The sequence below is a fragment of the Micromesistius poutassou genome, assembly GCF_964030765.1.
Source record: "Micromesistius poutassou genome assembly, chromosome: 21".
Classification (NCBI taxonomy): domain Eukaryota; kingdom Metazoa; phylum Chordata; class Actinopteri; order Gadiformes; family Gadidae; genus Micromesistius; species Micromesistius poutassou.
In genome coordinates, this window is record NC_140291.1 from 5,805,489 (window position 1) to 5,831,241 (window position 25,753).

The 25,753-nt window shown below is 45.7% G+C and overlaps 4 protein-coding genes across 6 annotated transcripts in view; 3 read left to right on the forward strand and 1 right to left on the reverse strand.

Moving 5' to 3' along the window:
- Positions 1 to 345: 345 nt before the first annotated feature.
- Positions 346 to 1,981, forward strand: cby1 (chibby 1, beta catenin antagonist). Of its 2 annotated transcripts, none has more exons than XM_084485475.1 (5): positions 346 to 397; positions 587 to 688; positions 763 to 868; positions 1,020 to 1,132; positions 1,558 to 1,981. In XM_084485475.1, the coding sequence occupies exons 1-5, from the start codon at positions 392 to 394 to the stop codon at positions 1,636 to 1,638; spliced, it is 408 nt and encodes a 135-aa protein (XP_084341601.1). In that variant the 5' UTR covers positions 346 to 391; the 3' UTR covers positions 1,639 to 1,981. The 2 variants fall into 2 exon arrangements, with proteins under 2 accessions (XP_084341601.1, XP_084341602.1); XM_084485476.1 differs by having other exon boundaries at positions 387 to 478.
- A 628-nt stretch (positions 1,982 to 2,609) lies between these two features.
- pdap1a (pdgfa associated protein 1a) lies at positions 2,610 to 6,108 on the forward strand. The gene is made up of 6 exons (XM_084485438.1): positions 2,610 to 2,750; positions 3,259 to 3,341; positions 3,432 to 3,503; positions 3,751 to 3,875; positions 4,009 to 4,160; positions 4,594 to 6,108. Exons 1-6 carry the CDS (start codon positions 2,738 to 2,740, stop codon positions 4,620 to 4,622), a joined length of 474 nt encoding a protein of 157 aa, XP_084341564.1. The 5' UTR covers positions 2,610 to 2,737; the 3' UTR covers positions 4,623 to 6,108.
- A 1,923-nt stretch (positions 6,109 to 8,031) lies between these two features.
- Positions 8,032 to 17,883, forward strand: sh3bp1 (SH3-domain binding protein 1). Its single transcript, XM_084485862.1, has 18 exons — positions 8,032 to 8,328; positions 9,403 to 9,445; positions 9,803 to 9,907; positions 10,628 to 10,704; positions 10,781 to 10,892; positions 11,004 to 11,080; positions 11,325 to 11,412; positions 11,642 to 11,710; positions 11,979 to 12,069; positions 12,280 to 12,416; positions 12,830 to 12,941; positions 14,173 to 14,254; positions 14,373 to 14,453; positions 14,685 to 14,798; positions 15,338 to 15,435; positions 15,590 to 15,773; positions 16,167 to 16,477; positions 17,227 to 17,883. Exons 1-18 carry the CDS (start codon positions 8,291 to 8,293, stop codon positions 17,568 to 17,570), a joined length of 2,163 nt encoding a protein of 720 aa, XP_084341988.1. The 5' UTR covers positions 8,032 to 8,290; the 3' UTR covers positions 17,571 to 17,883.
- A 134-nt stretch (positions 17,884 to 18,017) lies between these two features.
- The window catches only part of cdc42ep1a (CDC42 effector protein (Rho GTPase binding) 1a), a 12,179-nt gene continuing 4,443 nt past the window's right edge, over positions 18,018 to 25,753 (reverse strand). For both annotated transcript variants that reach the window (XM_084485863.1, XM_084485864.1), the window contains exons 2-4: positions 23,981 to 24,707; positions 20,983 to 22,251; positions 18,018 to 19,684 (exon numbers count right to left, since the gene is read on the reverse strand). In XM_084485863.1, the coding sequence (XP_084341989.1) occupies positions 18,915 to 19,684; positions 20,983 to 21,553 (1,341 nt within the window). In that variant the 5' untranslated portion in view covers positions 21,554 to 22,251; positions 23,981 to 24,707 and the 3' untranslated portion in view covers positions 18,018 to 18,914. The remainder of the gene's footprint in view (positions 19,685 to 20,982; positions 22,252 to 23,980; positions 24,708 to 25,753) is intronic.

Consider the following 25,753-nt stretch of genomic DNA (forward strand, 5'->3'; position numbering starts at 1 on the left):
GAATAAGCAACGTATAGATATATAATACATTTTAGATGGCTTCGAGATCACCATGGTGATTTGCCCGTTTCTTAGTTCAAACTACTATTGCATTCCACTAGGGGTATTCTGGTCACCGTATTACACATTTAACATGATATGTGCAAATAAACTATAACATATTCTTGAATAATACATAATTTTTGTTTCATTTTATATATTGTGTATAGACATTAAAATTTGAAAAATATCATCGAATTAATTGCGTACGTGTAAATGTAAAAGGCCTCTACTTTAAGTAATGGAATCGTCGCACATGCGCTGTTGTCGATGTGTTTTCGGTGTTGATATATTTTCTGTTGTAGAGGACATGTCCACTTTATTGAAACATTAAACACGTTTCTAGGGCTAAATGGAGGTAATTGTATAGCATTATTTAACAACGTTTCAAGTAAGCCATCAGTGACAAACACCATTTTTAACACATATTTAACTCCAGGTATGGTTAGTTTATTCTGAAAGGCATTGTAGTTAGTTAGCCTAGCGCTATTTCAGTAATTCAAGTAAATGAACCCACTGGCTATAATGTGACGTTTATTCTCTTTAGACATTCAAGAAATCGTTGACGAATATGCCGCTCTTTGGGAATACATTCACCCCAAAGAAAACCCCACCTCGCAAGTCTGCATCCTTGTCGAACCTCCATACTGTAAGTGAATACTCCTGAAGAAACTCGTAATGTGCAGACGACAACGTGTTGACTTTAATTCGCTCTGGTTTTAGTTGGACCGCTCAACGAGGGAGGTGGAATTGGGCCTTGAATATGGGGTTCCGGTGATGAACATTGGCGGGCAAAGTTTGAAATTTGAAGAGGGGCAGTGGACTTCAGGTAATGACTATTTTGCATTTGAATCCATCTAGCCGAACCGACAATTACATACACATCATCAACCAGTAACCCACCCTTGTCAATGCCATACTACTAGAGATAATAAATTACAAACAATCTGTGCCCCTCTGTTTCCTCATGTTGTATCCAGAGTCTGGCGGAACTGTGTCTAGCAAAGAGATGCAGAGGCTAAAGAAGAGGAATCTGCAGCTGGAAGAGGAAAACAACCTCCTCAAACTTAAAATTGACCTCCTGTTAGACATGGTGAGGATTTAGCAAACAACATGGACAACAGTGCTCCAGTTAAATAAGCACATGCAACTACCCCAATGTCTGAAGGCTACCTTTAGGCATCCTTGAGAAATTATGCCTATGACAACATAGTAACTAAATAGGCATGTCTCTATCTCAACTATGCAAGGTGTGCTGGAGTCTGATGCACTCTGTTGTACTTGCCTGGCCTTTATATATAGTGCAGCGGTTCAGGAAGCAGCTGTTTGGCATCAAATAAACATTTTGTCATTGGCAGACACTTTTTTCCAAAGCCCCTTCAAAATAATTTCTAGATAAATCAAGATCGGTAGGTTGCTCCAGTCCAGAAGAGACCTTAGACTAAAGAGATTGGGTCAAACCAAGTACCTTTTGGCTTGTAGTCTGTACTATCCTGCCTCACTATTCTGTGTTTCCAGCTGTCTGAAACCACGGCCGAGTCCCACCTGATGGAGAGAGAGTTGGAGGAGATGAAGATCCACCATCGGAGGAAAAAATGAGGCATGTGAAGGCTTGGAAATGACAACTCTATTCAACATTCGACAGAGTAGAGGTGCTTTTCGGGATCAGTGTAATGGAAATTGTCAATTTTGGTCAGGAGAATCCTGGGTCAGGAGAACCTATACTGACATCTGTTAAGGGTTCATGGTTGTGTGTTTTGTCTATCTAAAAGAAACATGTAGTTAGACAGCATTTAGGAACCAGTTTGCATTCAAGTTTATATACGTGATTCATTGGTTAGCTTTATATAAAGCCATATGGTTACTCGGTGGAGATAGTTAACAATGAGCCATCGTGACAACGGGGCATCTGGAATGTCCTGCGAGTTCTCAGTTCTCTAGATTTGCCTTCTATTACTTTTATTCCTGTATAGTCAATGTCGCTGATTGTATTCAAAGATATGTTTCATATTTATTTTCTACTTTAATAAAGAAAAAGAGTTGGGGTTAATCCCTAGCCCCAAACTTATTTAACAGATCTTTTGTTTATACTTTTTGAACTTTCATAGCATTGAAATAATATTTTTGCATGGGTTTGGTGGGAATGTTGGGCAACAATCATACATTCTAACGTGGTTATTCAACATTTTATGATGCAACATTGCTTCTTTGTTTATTCCTCACAACGTATGCTTTGACTTCTCTGTAGGGTTAACATACCATAGTTAAGAAAAATAGTTCCAGAAAAACGTTTGTATTGTAGGATACCGGTTTATGTGGGTTATCTGAGCATGCTTTACACAGTTTCACTGTTTTTCCGATGTTGAGGACTAGTGGTCTATATGAAATCACCCGTAGCCTACATTAAATCGACAGCGGACTGGTATGTGTTGTAGAATATCCAACAAGCTTTGTATATTTCACCAAAGATCGAGTACATTAATTTATCAAAAATATATACATCGTGCTTCTATTGGCTGAATATTGTCCCACGGCGTTGTCGTCACCGTTCTCTCCGGAAGCGACGGCTGAAGGCTACTGGCAGCGGGAGACACGAAGGCGGCACACTCTTGTCTTTCTTCTGAAAATACGTTGGTGCCCGTCAGTGGATCGCAAAAACCCGTTCCATTATTTGTAAAGTCAAGATCTGATTGTAGACATGCCACGAGGCGGTAAGTATTTTCCAACAATACTTTGGAAAAACATTGACGTGCTAGGTTCTTGGCGAGCTAGCAGCTAAGCTAAACCTGTTAGCTAGCTAACCGGCAAGTGAGTCACTATAAAAGTGTTACAATCACTATTGGCTGAATGACTCTCCCGTTACTAAGATGTCAGCGGGTGAATTACAGTTAGGCGCTGGCCTCTGTGAGACATTTGGAAAATATAAGTGGCATAGTGCATGAACAGCTGTATTACCATATCCAGAAGCACCATGTGGACTACAGAGGCCGCACCGTCACAAATTCGGGTTGAGACAAGTGATACAACGGGATGTCAGTGATGACTGAGTCGGGAATGCAAGAAAACGATTGTAAACCCAAACGTAAATCACTGATTTACTCGATCATCGAACACATTGCGATACACCACCACCACACTCGTGTATTCTCTAATATTGACTAGCGCAGTGAACGTCATTTGTGACTCACCTCCCGACCGTTATCGTGTTCTGTGTTGCAGGAAGAAAGGGCCACAAGGGCCGGGGGAAACAGTTTAGCAACCCTGAAGAGATTGACCGACAAATGCGAGTACAGAGAGAGCTGGTGAGTAAATCAAAAAAGCACAAATTTGACGCATTGCATGTTGAAACATCATCAGGCCTCTTGTTGACTCGTATTTTTGGGGTACTGTAGGAGGCCAATGGCGGAGCCGAGAAGGAGGAATCTGCCGGGTCGGACGAGGATAGCAGCAGCGACGAGGACCTTGTAAGTTTAGTTATTTAACCACATGGAACGATCTACATTTCAATTTCAGAATGTAATCTTAGAGTGTTCTATACGTAGGTGTATACTGAATATTTTGCCATACTGTTGCAGTTTTATAGATTATAAGTACTACTGTGGCTGCATAGTTGTATAAGAAGCGTTTTCTTGCCATAGCCTCTTCCAATAAGAGAGAGTAGAACTTCCCATTTACATTGCTTCATATTAACTTATTCTTTTTGACTGACAGTCAAAGAAGAAGAGCGGCGTGGAAGGACTCATAGAGATCGAGAACCCCAACCGCATTTCCCAAAAGAACAAGAAGGTTACGGAAATCGACATTGAAGCTCCGAAAGAGCTTACACGCAGGGAACGGTAGGATCACGCTCATTCACTTGCCTTTAAGTACAACGTTATTATTCCGATCATGCAGACGTTGCATATTAAAGAGGGCGTAAGCTGTTCTTAATAACGTTGCCTCTGTATCCACATGGCCCTCCCTGGTCAGAGAGGAGATTGAGAAGCAGAAGGCGAAGGAACGCTACATGAAGCTCCACCTTGAGGGGAAGACGGAGCAGGCCCGGGCAGACCTGGCCCGCCTGGCCATCATCAAGAAACAGAGGGAGGACGCCGCCAAGAAACGGGACGAGCTTAAGAAAGGTGAGGGTGGGGGGGGGGGGTGGTGTGTGCTTCACTCACGATCACCTGCTGTTGCTGTGCGATACAGGACATAGTCGGTGGGGTTATTCTATATCCATAGCCTCTTTGTTTAACTTTTGAATTCACTGTTAAATGCTTTTTAAAGGGCATTTAACAGTGACTCGAGCATTTGAGTTTCTCTTAAGTCTTAAGTTAAAAAGTTCAAACCTATAACAAACGCACAGACCTCTATGGTGCGTTTAGAAAGGTGGTGTTTTGAATTGTAAATGTCAATGGGCATTCAAGGCAACAAACAAAATGGCTCTCCTATGGTTGGATATATTGAACTGTCATATTTTAGTAGAGTATGTTGCGTTCTGTTATACACTGTTATTAATGCCTTGTCTTGCTTTCTCTCTCCTGTTATCTGTCTGTCTGTTTTGGTTCAAAAAAGATACAGACGAGTCGAAGGCGAAGCGCTAACCCTGGGCCACATCAGGAATTGACAGGAACAGCCGGCTGAGAGGGATGGAGGGAAGGAAGAGAGAGGGATGTAGGGAAGGAAGGAAGAGAGGGAGAGAGATCGGAGACGGTGTACCAATACAAGGGGTGGTGTCTGCTCAGGTTGTCCTGTCCCTCCCCCAAAAATATATAACACCCAGGGAGATGTAGGTTGAACCTCCCAGGCAACGCAACAAGGATGGACGGGATAAAGAGGGATGGGTCAAATGTTGATGGAGAGAAATGGAACACCTGGGATGCCTTTTCTTTTGTTACTTTTTTCCTTTTGGGTTTTTCTATTTTAAAAATAATGGCCGCTCAGAATGTTGAGAGACGACGATCACAGGTGTTCCAGGGGCTTGTGGCGCTCCTCGCTTGCCCGCCCCCGTTCACCAGGGCCACCCATTCTTAAAGCTGCTGGAATTCTTCCATTCCTTTTGATCCATCACATTTCCTTTTTCCTTTTCTTTTTTTATGTGGTCTGCTGCATGGTTGGATGACTTGCGTGACGGGTGAAGCGCTTTTGTAGCCCGTCCCTTCTGGTCTGGGGGCTAGGGATATGGTGGATACTTGTATTGGGGGGCGTTTGGTATGTCTTGGCTTATTCCATCCGAGGTGGCGTGCGTCTTGCTTAAAGCACAGTGTGCTGTAGCATAGATGAGAGAATGGATGGCATGCAAGTCTTTCTCCCATCTTTTGGAATGTTTAGTGTGTCGCCAAAATCACCACCGCCATTTTTGCACATGCCCTTTGGTGTGAATGTCACGTGTTGGCTATTTCGGCTCCAAAGGGTGACGCTAGTGGATCCCAACTACCACGTTGGTAACTGAGCAGCAGACCGGTTCCTAAAGGCGTTTTATGGCTCAATAGCTGGGCTACTGCTCCGCTTGGCCTAGCCTCTTACTGTTGTGATCACCATCCCATGTAAACACCAACAAACCCTCACAAGACATCCAGATCCTATGGAAGGTTACTATGGAATCGTTGCTAGCGGCCAAAATTAACACATTTTACACATGCCTGCATACTTTTTAATTTGGTTTGTTAATATTTCAAAGGAAAATCAAAAAACTGCAAAAGAAGCCGCTCCAGTCTGGCATGCCTTTGTGACCTTCGTTTCGACCTTTGTTTCTCCTTCGGCCTCGTTTTCTTCAACAGACTGGACCAGGGACATCGACGCCTTGGAACGTTTACTGAAGACCAACTCACTGTCTCTCTCGGGTAGCCAAACGCCATGGTCAGACTATATATATCTATAGACGTTTATCTCGAAAGCCCTGAAGAGGAAATCCATGTTCTCTCGTGGAAATTGCTGAAAGAATAAGCTCTTCATTAGTATATTGGCAAAACCATACAGTGTACAAAAATAGCCACAGTGTTTTAAAATCTCTCCGAGACTGAAATTACTTGTCTGATTTTTTTTTCCATGTAATACATTTTGATTTAAATAAATACATTGATAGATACACTACTGTATTTGTTTTTATTATGGTCTGATATAGTGACGTTTATAAGGCCTATGATTTCATGGAAAATTGTTATTGAGTTTTTATAAGGCTTTAAAGGGCAAACCAAATGACAGAATTATCAATTTACCCTAAATCCAGGGTCGGACTAACCATAAGTTAGATCTCATTTGCTCTCCGCCGCTGCACCTACTCGCAGTGCGACATGTTGAGAGCTGACCGACCCGTGTGAAAAATGGTAGGATAGTTTGGCGAGAGAACCAAACGAAGTAACTGTTAGGCATCTGTGAATAATATGTTGTCTCTATTCAAAAATCACGAAGTATTGAATAGTTAGGCCTGCTCTACAGTATGCCTCTGTATTGAGTTCTATCAAAAAAAGGGGGGGTGCACTTGAATGTGCCCAGGGCACAGTGAAGTGTAAATACGGCCATTCCTAGATCATGTATAAATGTATGCATCTTAAGAAATAAATATTAACCAGATCTTTAATAGAAACGCTCAAGGAATGACACAGCTGAGTGGGTTTGCAGCTGGTGCAAATGCAATATCACATCTACACACAGCAGTGAGTGAGCGAGTTAGTTATTGTTTAGCTGTCGTGAGTCGTTTTGTTCGTCTCTTCCATTGTACGTTTCCTTTACCACTTGGGCGCAGCACTGAGTCAAAAGTAAACGGTGGTGTGGAAGATAGCACAGCACCAACGTACCAGCATGCCAGACACAGTCGTGCCATGCAGCTGAAGTTCAAAAATTAATTCAACTACAGCAAGTATAAGCAGCCCCATAGCATTCATATTACAAAATGTATGGTAACATGTATACCACAACTACTCAAACTAAAAGAGGTAATTTTGTCACTTGTTTATAAAACCTCACATTCAGACTAGCCATCATCATGCTATCGCTTCCTTATTAACACAACCCAACTATTGTGCATTAACTATCAGCAGCAACAGTCTTGGAAGGGACTCACAACAAAGGTCATTACAAAATACAACTTACAGCCACCAAAAAGAACAAAAGGGCAATATGGATAATTGTTGTACTTTGTTACTCTCTTGCTTTTATGCAGTGATGAAGGAAATTGACTGATGTTTTGAGCAAACAACACTTTATTCTAAATTCCATTTACAACCTTAACTGCTATCTATGATATATCTTATGATTTTCTATAAATATGGCATGTGTTCAGTTATAGCTCTCCCTTGTGACCTATGAAAAAACCCTCACCAAGGTGTAACAGCCCTCTGGCCCCAAAGAGAACAGATTCATTTCCTCTTCCAGTTTTCACATCCAGATTATTCTCTTGCTGAGACACTTACAGAGACGCTGTTGTAGAAGGTTTTCACAAGACTACGCTCTTGAAGCATGCAACATTTGTGGACACAATCATCACTAACTTTTTGCCCCACAGTTTCAAGCATATAGGTAGGTGCATCGATAAAGCAACCCTTACTGTAGTAAAATCCCCTACAGTAAGTCAAGTAAAGAATCATGTATTTTGGTTTATCTTTTGAAATCACCCCAAGGTTACTAACTGCATGGTTTTCATGAATTGAAGAAATAATGATAAGTTCAAAGTGATTATTTGTCAACCCTACAAGCCTTACTATCAATTGATGCCTTAGACGTATGCATAACCTAACTTTAATAGATGTGTGCTAACATCCACAGTGAACAGTCAAGCTATGCAGCGATTGCATATAAAATCTCTCTCTCTCTCTCTCTCTCTCTCTCTCTCTCTCTCTCTCTCTCTCTCTCTCTCTCTCTCTCTCTCTCTCTCTCTCTCTCTCTCTCTCTCTCTCTCTCTCTCTCTCTCTCTCTCTCTCTCTCTCTCTCTCTCTCTCTCTCTCTCTATCCCCCCCTGCTCGAGCTGATGTATCTCATCTGTTGAAACTTCCTCATTTGTGTGAATCCGGAGGCATGAGTGCACTTCTGAGACCAGAAAACAAGCGTTAAAAAAGTGACAGGGGATTTCAAAGACAAACGCTCTGTGCCAGTGCCAAGACCACAAAGCAGACGACCTGCTCCTACGCCTTCCTGATGCGTTAGCAGGTTGTCTGGGCCCCGTGGTGGAGGACATTTTGGAGCCTGTTTTACCCCCGGTGACAGAGAGAAGGAGAGGGAGAGAGAGAGAGAGAGAGACGACCAGGTAGTTGGTGGTTTTGGGTCGACTGCAAGTATGCTAAATAAACTGAAGCAGCTGGGCTCCGGTGCGAGGTACAGTATGATCACTACATCTACACACTAGTTGTTATGTATTTAAATGTGTATAACATCATTATGTGTATTCCTTCTGGATTGAGGTTGAAAGAAATTCATTTAAGATATTGTATGTCATAAAGTATAATTTCTTTGACATTATGGCTCTCTAGATATTACTTTTGTACATATTATTTAGTTCTACTAGGCTCATTGACGATCATTGGCCTGTGGCCTTTTAAAATTGTATACTAGTACAAAAGCAGAACTGTTGCCTCAATGAAGTACTTTGTTCTTGGAGGTGTGTCTGTTTTTTCACGGTCTGTGAGTTCATCAAAAAAGTCTAAGATACTTTTGAGCATGGAGAGTATGAAGCACAGTTTGAGGCGCGAAGCTCATGAAGCCATGATGAGTGCATGACGTGTGAAGTGTGGTTTGGTAGGCATTGTTGACTCATATGATGCCAAAAACCTGCAGCTGCAAGAGCACAGCAACCATTTGGCACGCTTCTTTCTTTTTGACTTTCATTTCACTCACAATAAGTTTGTTTATTTGGACAAAGAAACGCAGTAACATTACACCTACATCGTTGTGTGTTTATCACACACATACACACACACACGCACGCACACACACACACACACACACACACACACACACACACACACACACACACACACACACACACACACACACACACACACACACACACACACACACACACACACACACATATATAAACACTCAATGTTCATAAATACACAAAGGGCACACAAAACAACCAGGGTGTCGACAAGCTACTCATAGAACATTAGTGTTTTGCTGCTAGAATGTGCATTGAGATAACAGGAGATACGGGTAGAGGTGAAATTAGACTGATTAGAAAAAAGGGAAGTAGACTGTGGTTCAAAGATGTTGGGATCCCCTCTTACTTTTGGTTTTGTGTCTGTTAGGCCTTTTTCGATCTTGTGCCATACATTTTGTGTTATTACTCAACGACGGTTGTGTTTGTCACGTACCTCCCAATGTTACAGATGTTGCTCTGCACATGTCATGCATGTCATATACACCTGATGATTTGAATATCTACAGGTCACAAGATGCCACAGACCTTCTTCCTGAAATTCTGGTTGTGGTGAGAGACGGATTCCTCTATACTTTATTTTTCAAATGTGTATACTTATGTTTAAGGCTATTTTATATTGTCCATTGTTTTATATAGCTCCCAATTTTCCAATTTAAATTTGTCACTTTGTAGCCTAATGAATACAACTAATAACTTACTTATTTGTTGACAGATTTAGTCTAATATCTCCTATAAGATTGCATATACCTGTAGTTTAACATAACATTTTTTGCATTGAGTTACGTTAATGTGCCATTTGAGTAATTTGTGGAGCTGTTTCAGTTGCATCCCCATGACGTTGAGTGACCATCAAATCCTTTCTTATTGGTCACCTGAGATCTAGTGTATTTCCCTGATTGGCCGCAGGTGGAGCAGCGGGTGGAGCCAGCCAAGAAAGCATGTCAGGTCCTTCATAAGAAACTCCACGGCTGCTTACAGAGTCCTACCGGCCTTGAGGCTGAGAAACGCATGGTATAACACTCACCTGTACTGTACTGTAGTGTGTTTTGCTCACCTATAGACTCACCTGTACTGTGCTCTAGTGTGTTTTACTCACCTATAGACTCACTTGTACTGTACTCGCCTGTACTGTACTCGTCTGTACTGTACTCACCTGTACTATATTCACCTGTACTGTACTCATCTGTACTGTACTCACCTATAGACTCACCTGTACTGTACTCATCCATCACTAAAGCCTTTATGTCTGGGGTAATGGACTCGGTAGGTCTCGGCTCCATTGCATGACTTAAAGTTCTGATCGTAACTCGAATATGACTTGACGTGACCTAGATACATGTTCAGAATGCGAGGTCACAGCTTAAGATTAAACTAATAGCCGTCAGTCTGAGGTCAAAGTTAGCCATGTATTCTCAAAACAAATAGAAATGAGCAACACCAATATAGCAATTGAAAGAAGTAAATAAATGAACAAATCTAAGGAATATTTCTGCCCAGACCCTGCAAATAAGTGAAAAACAAAAAGCTGAGCTGGGTTGGGGGTGTCCTCACTGGGTCGGCCCTCCACTTGTGTACCATCAAAGCCCTGGTAGTGAAACATGCATGTTTTAGCCCTTGCACGGATGTGATGCACAACTCACCACGTACAGAGAGGAAAGCTTCCTCCCTCTCCATCCAAGACTAAACAGTCCTTCCTCCTCTCTCTCTTTCTCTCTCTCTCTGTATTTACAGAAAAAGCTGCCATTAATGATGCTTTCCGTCAGCATGGCAGAGAGCCTGAAAGACTTTGATGCAGAGTCCTCTATGAGGTACCTCTGTCTATCTATCTATCTATCTATCCTCTCTATGCGTCTATGTGTACATTTATCTGTATGTGTGTATCAGGAGAGTTTTGGAGATGTGCTGCTTCATGGAGAAGATGCTAGCCAACATACTGGCCGACTTTGAGATGAAAGTGGAGAAAGAAGTTCTGGAGCCACTCAATAAACTCAGTGATGTAAGAATGCCTCACAGTGTCTTAGTTTAGGCTGTCTAGAGATAATGTCAACTCTTAACATTGTCATTTGATGTTTGTAAATTACTCAAGAGGTCATTTTTTCATCCTCAGGAGGATTTGCCAGAGATTCTTAGGAACAAGAAACAGTTTGCCAAACTGACGACAGATTGGCAAAATGCACGTCACAAGTATGTTAGCGTAACACGTATTGTTAAAGTCCTTGTTAAACATCGGGGTTCCATAGTTGACCCAAGTCCATAGCAGCTAACTGCAATGGCTGTGTGTGTGTGTGTGTGTGTGTGTGTGTGTGTGTGTGTGTGTGTGTGTGTGTGTGTGTGTGTGTGTGTGTGTGTTTCTGTGTGTGTCTCTTGTCTATATGAATGTGCATTTGTGCATGTGCGTGTGTGTGTGTGTGTGTGTGCATGTGTTCAGGTGTCAGGTCAGCACCGGCCCCCAGGCGAAGCAGGAAGGTCTGAGGGAGGAAGTGGAGGAGGCCTGGAGGAAGTTGGACAACATTAAAGTAAGATCACGATTTATTATACGGTCTTTAAGTGACAAACAGTCAACTATTTCCCAATATATGTTATTATTGAGTGGTTAGTCATCTTGGGCATAGATGCCTACAGAGATTAGGATTTAGATTTTAATTTAATTTTGGAAATGAATCCAATCCGTAAAATCATGAGCATTGTATAACAAGGTCAGGTTCATTTCTATTTTTTAAGGTTGTTCTTCTTCTGTGTGTTAAGGACGAGTACTCTGCCGACTTGTATCACTTTGCAGCTAAAGAGGACGACTATGCTAACTACTTCATCAGCGTGAGTTGGTTTCGTAAGACGTGGTGTCTGTTCATGAGTCACTGAGGAAGTCTATTTTTAGTTGTACACAATATCAAATTATGGCCAGTGCTTCATTTGATCCATTGTAGAAGAAGAGTAATATACAAACACATGTTACCCAGCACCGGTTTACACTATATCAGTCTGTTATCCTATTATGGAATATATTAAGCTGATACTTGTAACTATTCTATTGTAGTTGTTGTAGCACCGGGTACTAATTCTGCATGTTTGACATCCCATGCAGCTGTTGGAGCTACAGGCAGATTACCACAAAAGTTCCCACGAGTTCCTGGAACAAAACATCAAGGAGCTCAAAGACAACCATAGCCACAAAGGTATAGTTTACAGTGTGTGTAAAAAATCAAACATCTATAGATCAATGTAGTTAGTATCATAATGTATTTGAGCGTGTGTGTCTTGTGGGGGCATTTATGTTTGAACATTTGTGTGTGTGCATGTGCGTGTGCGCGTGTGTGCGTGTGTGTGTGTGTGTGTGTGTGTGTGTGTGTGTGTGCGCCTGTATGTATGTGTGTGTGTACATGCAGATCCTCTGCTGACGGTGTCTAACAGGAAGGTGTTCGGGGAGCCGCTCCTCTCCCACCTGGCCGACGGACCCCGGGAGATCGCCTCGCCCATCCAGGAGTGTGTCCACATGCTGCTGAGGACCGGCATGAAGGAGGAGGTACTGGTCCTCGTTGTGGTCCCTCAGACGGTCCTGACTCTGGGGTGGAAAACAACCAGTAGAACCAGCCATGGTGGTGGTGTCTTACTCGCTGATATTAGCAAAGGGTGGATTTTTCTTTACGTTGATTGATTGATTAAATCACCTTAAAAGCATCACAATTTACACCAAAGTGCTGTCCAGAAGGGAACAGTGTTGCACTCTGTGTGTGGGAGGTGTTGTGAGTTAAAATTCCATTTGCTGGCTTTGTTTCGGCTTGGACTGAAAATCGATCTTAAATCTCACTCTATCTCTGCTTCAATCTTTTCATCTCAACCTACAAATCATGGTCTTGTCACTCCCCCCCCCTCTCTCTCTCTCTTTCTCTCTCTCCCTCTCTCTCTCTCTCTTGCTCTCTCTCTCTCTGTCTGCAGGGTCTGTTTCGGCTGGCTGCAGCCGCCTCAGTGCTGAAGAAACTGAAGGGCTGTTTGAATCAAGGCACGGTGGACCACGAGGAATTCAGCAGAGACCCCCATGCTGTCGCAGGTCAGGGGCAGGGGAGCACACGCAAACACAACCACAGTGTACATATGTGAGCTATATTTGTGGCCATGGGATTGCAGGGGGAGACCTATAAGCCCCTATAGACAGGTTTCTGGGAAAGGATCTTTGGTGCCGTTAACTGCGATTATCCCAAAAGCCAGGGATAGAAAATGTTTTACATACCATGGGGTTCAATCCCGCTGATAAAAATAAGACAGGGATGGATCTCAGACCGATAAGTCTTAAAAAGGGCGGATTTGGGTCGTAATGTTGATGATTTGTTTGCACGTAGATTTTCTTTAGTAGACACACCAGGCTTTTCTATGCTAGACACATGTTAGCTATTACATCACACAGCAGGCCGTACAATATTTGTCCATTCTGACATAGGCTATCCAATATCCATTAATATTTAGGAATAACATAAGGATCTGGTTATGTTAGCCCATTGGTGAGAACTATTTATTTCTGTATTCGCTGTAGAAGGATGCTTCTAATTTATGTGACGCCCCCTGCCAAATCTTGCCACCAACCATCCTCTCCCATTGGGATTATTATGGTTAATTCAAAGATGTAGCGATAAGTTTAAAAAGTCACATGCAGGTTCAATAATAAACGTTTTTAGTAACCCAGTTCACTAAAGCAGGCCTTTTACCCTTTCTTAGTATTACAACAGGGCCAATTGTCTCATTTATTTGCACAGTCAGGAAGTCAGACAAAATGCTGTACATTTCCGTTTATACATTGATAACAATGATGTAGAAGATTTTGTGACCACAGTCATTCATGACAACATAACAGTTACCTTCTGGCTGCGGGCGCAGCCAACGTGTTAGTAAAGGAGAAACCCGCTTCACATGTGCAGGATGTAGTCAGTAGCCAGCTGTATTCGACTCCCAGCTGAAATGTTCTGGGTTCGACTGTAATGTCTGCACTATACCTGTTAGGTCTCAGTGAGCCAGAGGCCCTAGCCCCTACCTGCTCCTTGAGGACGATGTTTCTAAAAGGAATTCACCTGGATTTGTCGCTTGGGATAAATGGCAAATGGTGTTCGTTGTCCATTATTCAGTAACTATAAATGTTTGTTTGGACATCATTAGACCGTAGCACTGTGGATTATTAAACGGAAGGAGATTGTACAATACAGAAACTCCCTGGATCAGTACTCAATCAGTGATCTATGTTGATATAGTTGCAGTGATGGTAAACATCTGTCCGTGTTGTGTTGTTGCAGGAGCATTGAAGTGTTACCTCAGAGAGCTTCCTGAACCTCTCATGACCTTTGAACTTTACACCGATTGGTTTAAAGCTGCAGGGTGGGTATTGCCTTGTGTATAAACACATTCTCACTAATGTCTCTGCTTTATTTTATGCAAAGATCATGTGATACATGAATGTTTACCTAACTATACACCATGTTTCTTTTCTATCCAGGGAAAAAGAAACAGCAGATAAAGTGGAACAATTTAGAATTGTATTAAAGAAGCTTCCAGCAGAAAACTACAGTAACCTCAGGTATGTGAGTCATTATATGTACATATATCGGACATATTCTTCCATTCACAAACTATCCACAGTCATGACAAATACAGTTCCCTCATCAGTTCAACATTTCATTATAGATGTAAAGGATTCTATGAGGATTACTTTCCTTATTATAGGGTTAATAGGGTTTCTTATTATACTGATTATTGCCTCATGCGTAACACAGACCTTGTTGACGTGGGTGATTCTCCTCCCTCCCAGGTACCTGGTCCAGTTCCTGTCTCTCCTGTCAGAGCAGCAGGCGGTGAACAGAATGAGCCCCACTAACATCGCCATCGTCCTGGGGCCCAACCTGCTCTGGCCCCGCATCGAAGGGTCAGTACCAGGTCTCACTCACCTGTCTACCTGTACTTAAAACACCTGTCTACCTGTACGTAACTCACCTGTCTAGCTATCTACCTGTGCTTAACCTCTCCTCTCCTCTGCTCCTCTCCTCTCCTCTCCTCTCCTCCCCTCTCTCCTCCTCTGACCTCCTCTCCTCTTCTCTTGTGTCTAATTTATACATGCCGTGGCAAGTTCGCTTGTCATTTGAAACCCACACATCTTTGTGTGGGTTTCAACACACAAGTTACACGCTAAAGAAAAAACACATTTGAACCGAAATGGACAGAAGTCTTCCTGTCGTTATTTGTCTCTTGCACTAATCCACACCCACACACACGCATTACTCTCTCACCTATATCTCTCTTATATTATATCTCTTATGTCTCTCTCTCGTGTCCCTCTCTCTCGTCAATCCAGACCGACCGCACACATACCACTTCCTGCTTGCTGCCCCTCCCTCTCTTACCACTCCACACATGCATAATCTCTCTCTCTCTCTCTCTCTCTCTCTCTCTCACTCTCTCTCTCAGGGAGCTGGGGATGTTCGACATGGCCGCTGCCTCCTCGGTGCAGGTGATGGTGGTGGTTGAGCCTCTCATACATCACTGTAGCAGCCTCTTTCCTGAAGGTAGCATGCACACACACACACACACACGCATGCACGCACGCACGCACACACACACACACACACACACACATATATAAACACAGCACCCTATTATAAAATGTTATCTATAAACCCAACGCGGCTGCGAACGTCACCTTCCCCACCTTTGTTCCAGCCGCCTCCTTTGAGATCCCGGACCCCCCAGGGAGCGAAGCCGGTTCGACCCCGCCGGCCCCTGAGGGCCACACCTCGCCCCCAGAGAAGAAGACGGTGGCGAGAAGCACCTCCTCCTGCTCCACGGCCTCCTCCTCCTCCTCCTGCAGCGCCTCCTCCCACACCCCGCTCTCCAGCAGGAACAGGTACACACACTGGCTTTGTCCCGGTGCCCCCAAGGGCTGCTTTGATGATGGGGATCCACCTTGAAGACTGCTAATCGCAAATAGAGTAAAATACCATTTATTTGAAAAATAGAAAGAAAAGGACATTTTTTTAGGACTGTGTGTGTGTGTGTGTGTGTGTGTGTGTGTGTGCGCGTTTGTTTGTGATTGTGTGCATGTGGCAAACTACCCCCAACCTCCATTGACACTCCATCCATACGCAATAGCCATTTGCATTTATTAATTTATATTATAATGTTTTTTATTTTTTATCTGATTCTTAGTATGTAAAAAACATACCCTGCCCATGATCCGATTCTGAGCGTTTCTGTGTGTCTGTGTGTCTGTGTGTCTCCCCCCCCCCCACCCCTCCAGCACGGCGTCCCAGGACAGCGGCTTCTCCTCCTCCCTGGTGAAGTCCCCCAGCGAGGTGGGCCACAGGAGGACCACCTCCTGGGACAGCCCTCAGCCCACCGCTCCCCCGTCCTTCCCTCACCACCCCAGCCCCACACCCAGAACCCAGCCGCCCACTCCGGCCTTCAGAGCATCAGTTCTCCTTCCCCCCCCGACGCCGGCTAAGAACCCCACCCTGAACTCCACCCAGAACCCCGACGTGGACCCGGGTCAGCCGCTGGAACGGCCGGGCTCTCCTCAGGCCAGTGTGAAGGTCGCCTCGCCGTTCAAACGTAAGTCGGTCTCTCCGACCCGAGCTCGGCTACAACATTGCTCCTGCTGTTGAGCTATTTATATGGGTCAGAGCATGTTGGGCTCAGAACCACCGCAGACCCTCCGTGGGTAGGATCCTCTACCACTGGCCTGGCCACTCTGCCCCCAGCAGAAAGGTTCTGGGTTTAATCCCCAATGTCCGCAGACTACCTGGAGGCGCCCGTCACTAAGATGCCCTAACCACTCTACCTGCTCAATGATGAGACTTTAAAAAAAGAAGTCATAGTGCGTAGTGTAGTTTGATTCTTTGTGGTTACAGTTCCCCAGGGTTCCCCATAAGTTCTGATGCATTCTGTCAAGCACTTTTTTTTTATCATTATTACTTTCATGATGATTTCATACCAACTTCCTATGTGGACATCCTGAAATCGAACTCATGATTTAACCACACGGAAATTCAAAAAAAGAAACGAGAAGTCAAGCCCACTGTTCGTTAAGAAAATATGTGTTGTGTCAGTAACTTTTGCCACGTTCGTCATTTCAGTTCTGATAGATAGAGGCACTTATATAATAATTGTAATCATTGCTATTATTTAGCAGATGCTTTTATTGACGGACAGTGCTGTCATCAAGTAGGGGGTTAAACTGCGGACATTGGTGTTCGAACTGAGAACTTTCCCGGCTTACCCCTCTAACCACTGCGCAATTCTACCCCCTGCTGCCCCCCCCCCCCCCCCCCCCTCCCTCCCTCCGCTTTGTCCCCCCACAGCAAAGAGGTCTTTCGTTCAGAGGAGGCCCGTGCAACCCGATGAGCAGGTGGTGGTCCAGTACACTAAACCCAGAGACCCTCTGCCGCACCCCGGGCCCACCGGGACCTGCAAGCCCCCCACCACCACCCCCAAACCCCCCTGCACCACCACCCCCAAACCCCCCTGCACCACCACCCCTCGGCCACCACAGCTCCCGGCGGCGGGGCCCAATTTACAGCCGGCAGTTGGGGGCCCCCGGCCGGCTCCATCCTCCCTCCCCAGGAAGCCCCCCATGAAGAGGTCGGAGGTCAGAGCTCCCAAGTGCCCCCCGCCTCTGCCTCCCCTGGCGGAGGTGAAGCAGTAGAGGATGAGAGCGGAGCGACCGGGTTCGATTCCCGTCCTCACTACACGTCAGCCACTCTCTCCCCAACACCACTCAATCGTCTATTGGGTTTGTTTCGCATGCTGAGGGCTGGAAGTTTTATATTCTATAGAAGTAAAATGGTTAAAACACATTTTATTGCCAGTTGGTTTGATCTTTTTTTATCGTTGCAACCAACCTATTTTTTTACAAAAAATAAAATGTATGTGATGTAAATCAAATGAAATTTTCCATTCTAATGAAAACATGTTTATTGTACATTTCTGGAAGTAAAACAAAGGCAGTCCATACTTTTATTTGTGTTTTTTCTTACTCATTTGGCACGGATGTTTTGGCTGGTCAGCCATCCTCAGCGCACAGGTGCGAATTGTACATTTCTTAAAACTTAAAGTATCATGAATAGTCCCTTTAACACATAATATGTAAATTGTACATGTGAATTGCAGGTGCTCTTAAATACACGTTTAAGGGAGGTCGGTGTATGTTCTAAAGGAGAAATATAATGGTTGTTATACATATATAAACCTGCAGATCCACCACAGGACGGTTCTTTGGTTTTCGTTGGTTATCTTTGTATAAAAGCTCCTGAGAATTCAGAATTCAATTCAAGTCTCCCTTATCATTCTCCTTTTTGGCCCTTGTGTGTTTCCCTCTTTTGGTGGTGTATTCCTGAGTAACACATTAGCTAATTTCCCTTCTGAGGCTGTATGTCTCATTAGAGAGCTGTTTGTCCACTCTGTGTAACAGGAAGTCAGCATGGCGATTATATATATATATATATATATATATATATATATATATATATATATATGTATATGTATATATTATATATATATATATATATTATATATATATATATATATATGAGATGTAGCAGCTTGTTGTTACATCCTTTGGTGTCCCAAGACTTACTTCTTCTTCCGCTTCCTACTTTCACTATCCTACTGTACTGATTTGTTTAGCTCTCATGTTAATGAGAAGCTGTCAGTCGAGGAAAGCAAGCTGGTCTTTTTCTTTTCACTTACCATATTTTCCTTTGTTCCTTCAGTCGGTCTGATTACATACGTAGTGTTTTGTGAACATTCCCTGGCATTCTTGCAACCAAATGTCTTTTTGTAGGAGTCGCTGCATAGGAAAACGTGACACACATTCAATGTTTGAAAATAATACACTAAGGAATTACAAACGGACGGGCCATTTTTCATATATAGTCCTGCCAACAGAAGGCCCGTTTAAAAAGCTACTGATTTGAATAGAAATATGCTTCGAGTTTAGTTAGATAGTACAATTTCATACGATTCGGGCGTCCTGACACTCCTGTACACCTCAGACTTTAATCTCCTCCTCTTCGTCCACCTCGCCGTAGGACATGCTCTTTGATTGGCTGAGGTTCTCGGACTCCAGAATCCTCAGCTTGTTGTGCTCCGCAGGGGATCCAGCCACCCTGTAGTGACGCGCCAGCACATCCGCCGCGTTCTGGAACCTCTCGCTCTCCATGCCCACACTGGGCCTCGCCCGCCCGTCATCAGGGGTAGGCTCTACCAACACTACGTCGGGCACGGCCCCTTTCAGAGGGTGCCCCGCCCCTCCGTTGGCCTCCATCATCATCATCACCATCCTCTCCTCTTCTTCCTCCCAGTCGCCTCCGTACGGGCTCTTCCTGCTGCCGCAGTCCTCCCTCAGCAGGGAGTCCACGTACGAGATGGTGGCCGAGTCCATCTCCGAGCCCTCATTGGTCATCCCGAAGGCCGAGCCCGCCTCCTCGGCCTCCCAGACGTGGCAGTGGGCGTCCGAGTGGCCGCCGGGGCTGTCGATCAGCCCGAACACCTCGCTCATGAGGGAGGGGCCGAGGTCCAGGGTGAAGGTGTCCAGGGACGTGAGAGACCGCAGGGAGTCGGAGTGGGTCGTCATGGTGACGGGCTCACAGCCCAACGGGACCATGGTGACGGCGGAGGCGGGACAGTTGGACAGGACGGAGTCAACGGCGTCATCCAGGGAGCTGCAGGGCATGTCCGGCGAACAGGAAACGGGGACGGGGGGCAGCTGGCGCTCGGAGCGGGACAGGCGGGGGAGCGTGACGAAGCCCGACTCCAGACCTGAGGGACACGATGAGGCGGGGGAAACCATTAGCATGTACAGGTGTGTTCTATGTGGAGGGATGGTGGATCCTTTTACACATTTGTAGGTTCCTTGGACCAAATACATCCCTTTTTGTATTAGTGATTTTGCAAGTAATTGGACTGAATTTGGCACAATCCAACCTAATCTCAGAAGATCGCCTTAAATCCAACGTATGGTTTCCTCGCACTAATCATAATTTTAAATTATGAAATATCATACTGCGGAAGTAAGTTTCACTATTTGCCATTTGCCAGTTCACACTTGAAATTACACACTTGCCATTTAGTCAACTGTCACTTGTCTTTACTCAGTATTTTGGTAGGGGGCAGTATTGAACAAGTAAAGCTTAACAAGCAAATACAGCTACAACATACAGTCACCAAATCGTTATATAACATACAGGATACACTGTAGGTAATCGGACCATTGTTGAGTTTCCTCTCCATGTCTGTTGACATAAGAAAGGTTGACTTATCTAAACGATTCTACCACTTTTGTGCAATACACTATTCAGTGTGTGGGATGTAATTCAGGATGGTTGACGGTCTTTAAGCAATTACATTTTTTAGATTAAGCAAAATAGTGCTGTACATTCATCCACACACACACACACACACACACACACACACACAAAGCCGGGGTTAGGCGGGTGTGAGCATGGCGTGGGGTATGTCTGGTGGTCATGGATTGAAAGCGGGCAGGGGCAGCCCTGGCCGTCCCTCTGGATGTGTTCTACGTTCACGGTGTGTTTGACAGATTGAGAGAGTGAGTGGCTGATTAGGAGCCCAGGTGACTCAACAGAACAGGGACATCTGGGGCACATCTAGATCATTGTGGTTTAAGTGGTTGCCATTAAAGTCTGTTGTTGGGGAAATAAAAAAAATTGGGGCTCAGTGGAAACAAGCGTTGTCTAATTTAGAGAAATGTACACGCTGGAGGCTGTGTTGTTGTGGCCGTTGTTGCGTGAGGAAGGAATTTGCGGCAATTACACTGGAATCAATTTCCTGCTTAATTGAGTTAGATTCTCGGCTGATAATGTCAACGTGACTTCCACTAAACGTGACTACATTGTCTCATCATGTCTCTGGAAACATGTATGCTTCTCCCACTGCTAAAAAAGCATGTCCAAAACGATCTTCTCTCGGAAATACCTTTTCCTTATCTCCTGTTCTGAAACTCGTGGGACCGTCCCTATTGTCAACTGCTCAAGGTCTGTCCATGTGTGTGTGTGTGTGTGTCTGTGTGCGGATCAACGTGTGCAGACTATACACACCGTAGGACGCTTTGCCCTCCTCCTGCGGGGGGAACAGCTCCCTGACGACAGGACCCCCGCCGTTGGTCGTGCCCACCACGTCCAGCCGGGGCAGAGAGATGGCGTTCTTGATGATGGGAGAAATGGCGGGCGGCGGCGGCGAAGACACATCCTTGGACCCTCCTCCTCCCCCTCCACCCCCCCCTCCTCCTCCCCCTCCCCCTCCTCCTCCTCCTCCTCCTCCTCCTCCCCCGCCACTAGGCCGGCCCTCACTCGCCGACCCCTTCCTAACCTGACGTAGCGTGCGGGAGAAGAACGCCCCGATCTTGTTGTCGGGGGTGGAGGTTGGGCTGGTGGGGGTGGAGGAGGAGGTGGTGTTGGCGTCGCCCTCGCGGTTGCGGCTCCCCCCGTGGTTGCTGAGGAAGGAGGTGTCACCGAACACGTCGCCGCCGCGGCCCACGTGCATGGTGTGGCGGAAGTCGTCCATGGGCGGGCTGATCATGTCGGTGGTGAGGTCGCCCTTGAAGCGCCGCCGGCCGTGGGCGCCGGACACCAGGCCCTTCAGGCCCGACAGCTTGCCCTGCAGGTTCATGGCGTCGGGGGTAGGCGGAGGGCGAGGGAACGCCGCAGGACGGTCGAGAATCACTCGCGGGGCTCGGACAGGGATTTCAATCCGGTCGACGGTGGAAATCGATTGTTAATCTGTTTTTTCACACTCTCAGAAGAAAAAGGTCAGAAATGGATCATCGTCTTTTTCTTAAATCTCGCTTTTAGGTCAAAGGTCAAACAAGAGATGGTTCAGGGCCTTTTTTAATCACTGTTTTGTGGTACGGGCTGTACTGATTCTGCGGTCTCGCAGAGGCTATGACTCCAAATAATGAACCCCAAGGCTCTTGGGAGAATGAAAAAAAGTCTTGAAAGGGTTTCTTGGAGTTCAGGGCAGTACAGTGAGGGCTCTATAAAGGGGGAGCTAATGGCAAGCGTGAATAGTTTGGTGTAATATAATCACTGTTTATCATCATCATCACAGACCGGGGTAATTTCAGGCCTCCCTCCTCCTCTTTGCACAGCCTGCTGTTGCGCACACATGCATCCAAATGAAATGGGAGAGAAATGGGGGAGAACGCTATGCGAGTCGCAGGGCCTCGAGCCAATGGCAGAATGCGGTCGGAGTCGCTCCGGTTTCAACCCTGGTCGGCTTTTTGGGCGACGGGGGTTAGTGGACGTTGAGCTCAGAAATAGGTCTGAGTCCAGCTGCAAATGGTTCTGTGGTGACGCCCCTGGAACCATCTAGAAAAAAAACAACACAGAAATATTTCAAAAAGGGTTTAGTCATCTAAAAACGGGGGCTTTGGATTACAGCTCAGATCTCGCCGACGCTTTTGATTGGAAAAACAAATTAGGTTTGCTTTTTTTTTTGGTCGTTCCTTGTGGTGCGAGAAACAGACGTCCCTTGCTCTGAATATCTGGCGACTATCTGGTTACTGACTTAATGAGTAGCCCGGCCTGGCATGGACACAAAATGGATCTATCTGGCAGTTTGGAATTCCCCGTTCCCCTAAAATGGATGTTCTGGAACCATCGCGCCGTAGCCATGGCGCTGGGCTGGTTGCTACAGACACACACTGCGGCTGCAGGAGTCTGCTTCTCGTCCAATTAGAACGGGGAGCTTTCAAGGAGGTCGCTGGGGCCTTTTTTTCCCCCTGTTGGATCTGGCTACAACATGAGCGCTAATTTATGGTCTGGCTACTATATGGTCTGGCTACGCTACGCTCACTACACAGTTTCTAACCGATTTCCATCCAGCAGTCGAGAGAGGGGAAGGGGAGAGGGAGGGGGGGGGGGGGGGGGTGTTGGGTGTAGGGTGAGAGAGGAGGGAAATTCATTCAACACTCCAGACAGGTTTGCAAACATGCAGAGTATGCTTGATGAGGGACATATATTTTTAGCTTAAGGGATACTGATACACTCCGATAAGGAACCCATTTTTCCCTGCTAGTGTCTGTGATAAGCATGTGAGCCAACCCATGACAAATGGCTCGACAAATAGCCAACCTTTTCTCTTTCACCCCAGTGTGGTGCCGTAATGGATATCCCATTACCAACTATTTTGATAGCGAGAAGCAGATTTGACAAGGGACCTCTGGTTCCCCTAAAGAGCTCTCTGGTTCTCTGGCTCCCAGGGGCCCTCCCACGCATCACGGCAGTCCCACGGCCCCTCATTAATGACTTGCTTTGGGTTTCCGTGAGACAGGGCCCTTGCGTCGGATCTAAGGCAGGGGCCTTCTAATTTGCCGCTCACCACAGTCCTCCAGACCTCCAGTCACCCCCTTCCTCCCCCCCCCACACCCCTGTCTCTCCGGTCTCTCTCCTCCACCGTTCCCACCCCGGCTAGGGGTTGGTTTTTTAAGAGGTGCAGCTGGGAGTGGAGAGAGAGAGAGGTAAGAAGCTCTTCAGGAGAAAACCACCACTTCCACTCAAGTTTACAGAGTGAGAGAGCTCTCTGCTGGAGCTCTCTCTCTCTCTCTCTCTCCCTGTAAACTCTAGTGGAAGAGGCGGTTTACAGAGAGACAGAGAGAGAGAGCTGCAGCAGGGAACCTGGTTATGCTGTTAAGTGTGGTTCTCCATTCGAGACAGCGTTCTCCCCGCGGCGATGGGAACGTTGACCTCACTTTTCCATCAATCTGCTGAACTATTTACTCTTTAGTCCTTTTGGCAGAAACTTTCATGCAAAACAACTCACGGTGAATTTTTGTTACATGTCGTTCAGGAGCAGGTCGCCCTGAAAGGTAGACATTGTGGGTATTAGGTTTTGAACCCAGAACCTTTCGGCTGGGGGTCAACAATAACACTTACCACTTGCCTCAACCCATTAACCCATGAACAAGTCCCGTAGATATACATAGATATACATAAGTAAGCTAGCACATGATAGAGGACCAGACAGATACATAAACAGGGCCTGCATATTAGCGGTCATGTATTACTCTGGGTCTAAGCCCGGTGTCAGTGTGCTTACAGAAGGTTCCGGAGATCTGTGTCTGTCCTCTAATCCAGCCGGGGGACCCCTGACCTGGGGAGAGGGCGGTTGGGTCAAGTCTGGAGCTCTGGTCTTCTGCTCTGCCACTGAGCAAGGCAGCCGCTTCCTCTTCTCTCCTTTCTCCCCGCCCCCCCCCCCTCCGTCTTAACCCCGCACGCACCCTTATCCAAACACAGGGCTGTAAGTCAATCCCTCGTGGTTCTCCTGCCTCCTCCTCCTCCTTATTCCTCCGTCTCCTCGGATGATCTCCTGGTTGTGGGGAGGTTTATGAGGAGCAGAAAGAAAACCTGGCAACCTGCCCTCCAGGAACCAAATCCAATGGATGAGCAGACACACACACACACACACAATCCCTGTGCGTCTGTGGATCTTTAAAGAGGGTAAAATGCTTTAATGCCGTAATCCAAGCCGCGGCAGTCTGCCTGTGTCTCTGAGCCTGAAGGGGGAGAAATGCAACAGGGGGGCTTGTCTGTGTCAGGGTGACTGGGCGGCTTGGTGGTGGTGGTGGTGGCGGTGGGGAGGGGGAGGATCACTAGATTATCCTCCTATGTGCTCATCCTCCATGGGTTGGCCCGGTCAGAGCAGCAGGGTTCTGGCTGGCTGTGGGTTGGCCTCAGTACCACCCGGACCACTTCTCTTGGACGGCTGCTTCTCGTCTTCTTCGGTCTTAGTGTTTCTCTGCAGGCGCCACTGAGGCCCTTCCAGCCTGTGAGAAGAGGAGGTAAAACGGTACGATATCAGGATAGGACGTTTGGTTGAGATAACCAGTAATGAACTTGGTAAACCTCTGAAAATATTAGATTAGATTTACGATAAACATTGATCATCTGAAACAAACATAATCAAACAAATTGGTAAACATCTCAAAGAGTTATTGAAAGGGCAAACATGTACGATGACCGGTGAGTCATTGCGCAAAGGGGAGACAGGGGGCAGGAGAGGGAAGGGAGGGGAGGAAGAAATTAAACACACAGAGGAGGGAGGGCAAAGGGCAGGCAGATAGTGCATGGAAGGATGGATGACCTCAGAAGACGGACACACAGAGAAAAATGGAATGGGGGAGGAGAGAGAGAGAGATATGGTTTGCAAAGGAAAGTAAAAATGATGAAAATAAAATAAAGAACAAAATAAATAGTAATGCAAATGCAAAGATGTCTAATCCCAAATCAACTCAACGGACACATTGATCCACGAGGGTCCTCAACACTCATCCTTATAATGAATCAACAGCTGCCCTTGCTGCATTTAATCAAGTTTCTTGCAGTAACGTTTCACTGAGGCAGTTTAGATCACAGCTTTCATTGGTTTGTTTCTTCGCACCGTTTTATAGACACAGCACCATGAGGTCACGTATCAGGCCCAGCTTGCTCTAGTGTAGTGCGCTGAGTCCTGTGTTTACTGACTCCCCCGGACTCTCTGCTGGCTGAAGATTCCAGAGGTTTAGATCCACCACCACCACCGCTTTTTAAACCACCTCAGCATTCCGACGTCGTTCTTCAGTTCTTTCACTTTATTTGCCTGTCCCCACGTAGTACGTACGTACGTACATACACACAAGATGTACAGTCATTTCCTGAGGTAACGCTTGGCTGGAAATAAACATAACAAACCACAGTCTAATGGGAGCAATGTGTGTTTGTGTGTGTGTGTGTGTGTGTGTCTTTCATGTTTGTCTCTTGCCATTGACCGGTCTCCTGTGCCTCTGTGTGCGACAGCGTGTGTGTATCCCAAACAGAATGTGAAAGAGTCTCT

Bases quoted from the DNA above. Each gene is read 5' to 3' on its own strand.
- cby1 (XM_084485475.1), top strand. The intron at 689-762 runs GTAAGTGAATAC...CTCTGGTTTTAG, and splicing joins CCTTGTCGAACCTCCATACT to TTGGACCGCTCAACGAGGGA. The intron at 869-1,019 runs GTAATGACTATT...TGTTGTATCCAG, and splicing joins AGAGGGGCAGTGGACTTCAG to AGTCTGGCGGAACTGTGTCT.
- pdap1a (XM_084485438.1), top strand. The intron at 3,876-4,008 runs GTAGGATCACGC...CTCCCTGGTCAG, and splicing joins GAGCTTACACGCAGGGAACG to AGAGGAGATTGAGAAGCAGA. The intron at 4,161-4,593 runs GTGAGGGTGGGG...GGTTCAAAAAAG, and splicing joins ACGGGACGAGCTTAAGAAAG to ATACAGACGAGTCGAAGGCG.
- sh3bp1 (XM_084485862.1), top strand. From the start codon at position 8,291: ATGCTAAATAAACTGAAGCAGCTGGGCTCCGGTGCGAG. The intron at 10,705-10,780 runs GTACCTCTGTCT...TGTGTGTATCAG, and splicing joins GATGCAGAGTCCTCTATGAG to GAGAGTTTTGGAGATGTGCT. The intron at 14,454-14,684 runs GTATGTGAGTCA...CCTCCCTCCCAG, and splicing joins GAAAACTACAGTAACCTCAG to GTACCTGGTCCAGTTCCTGT.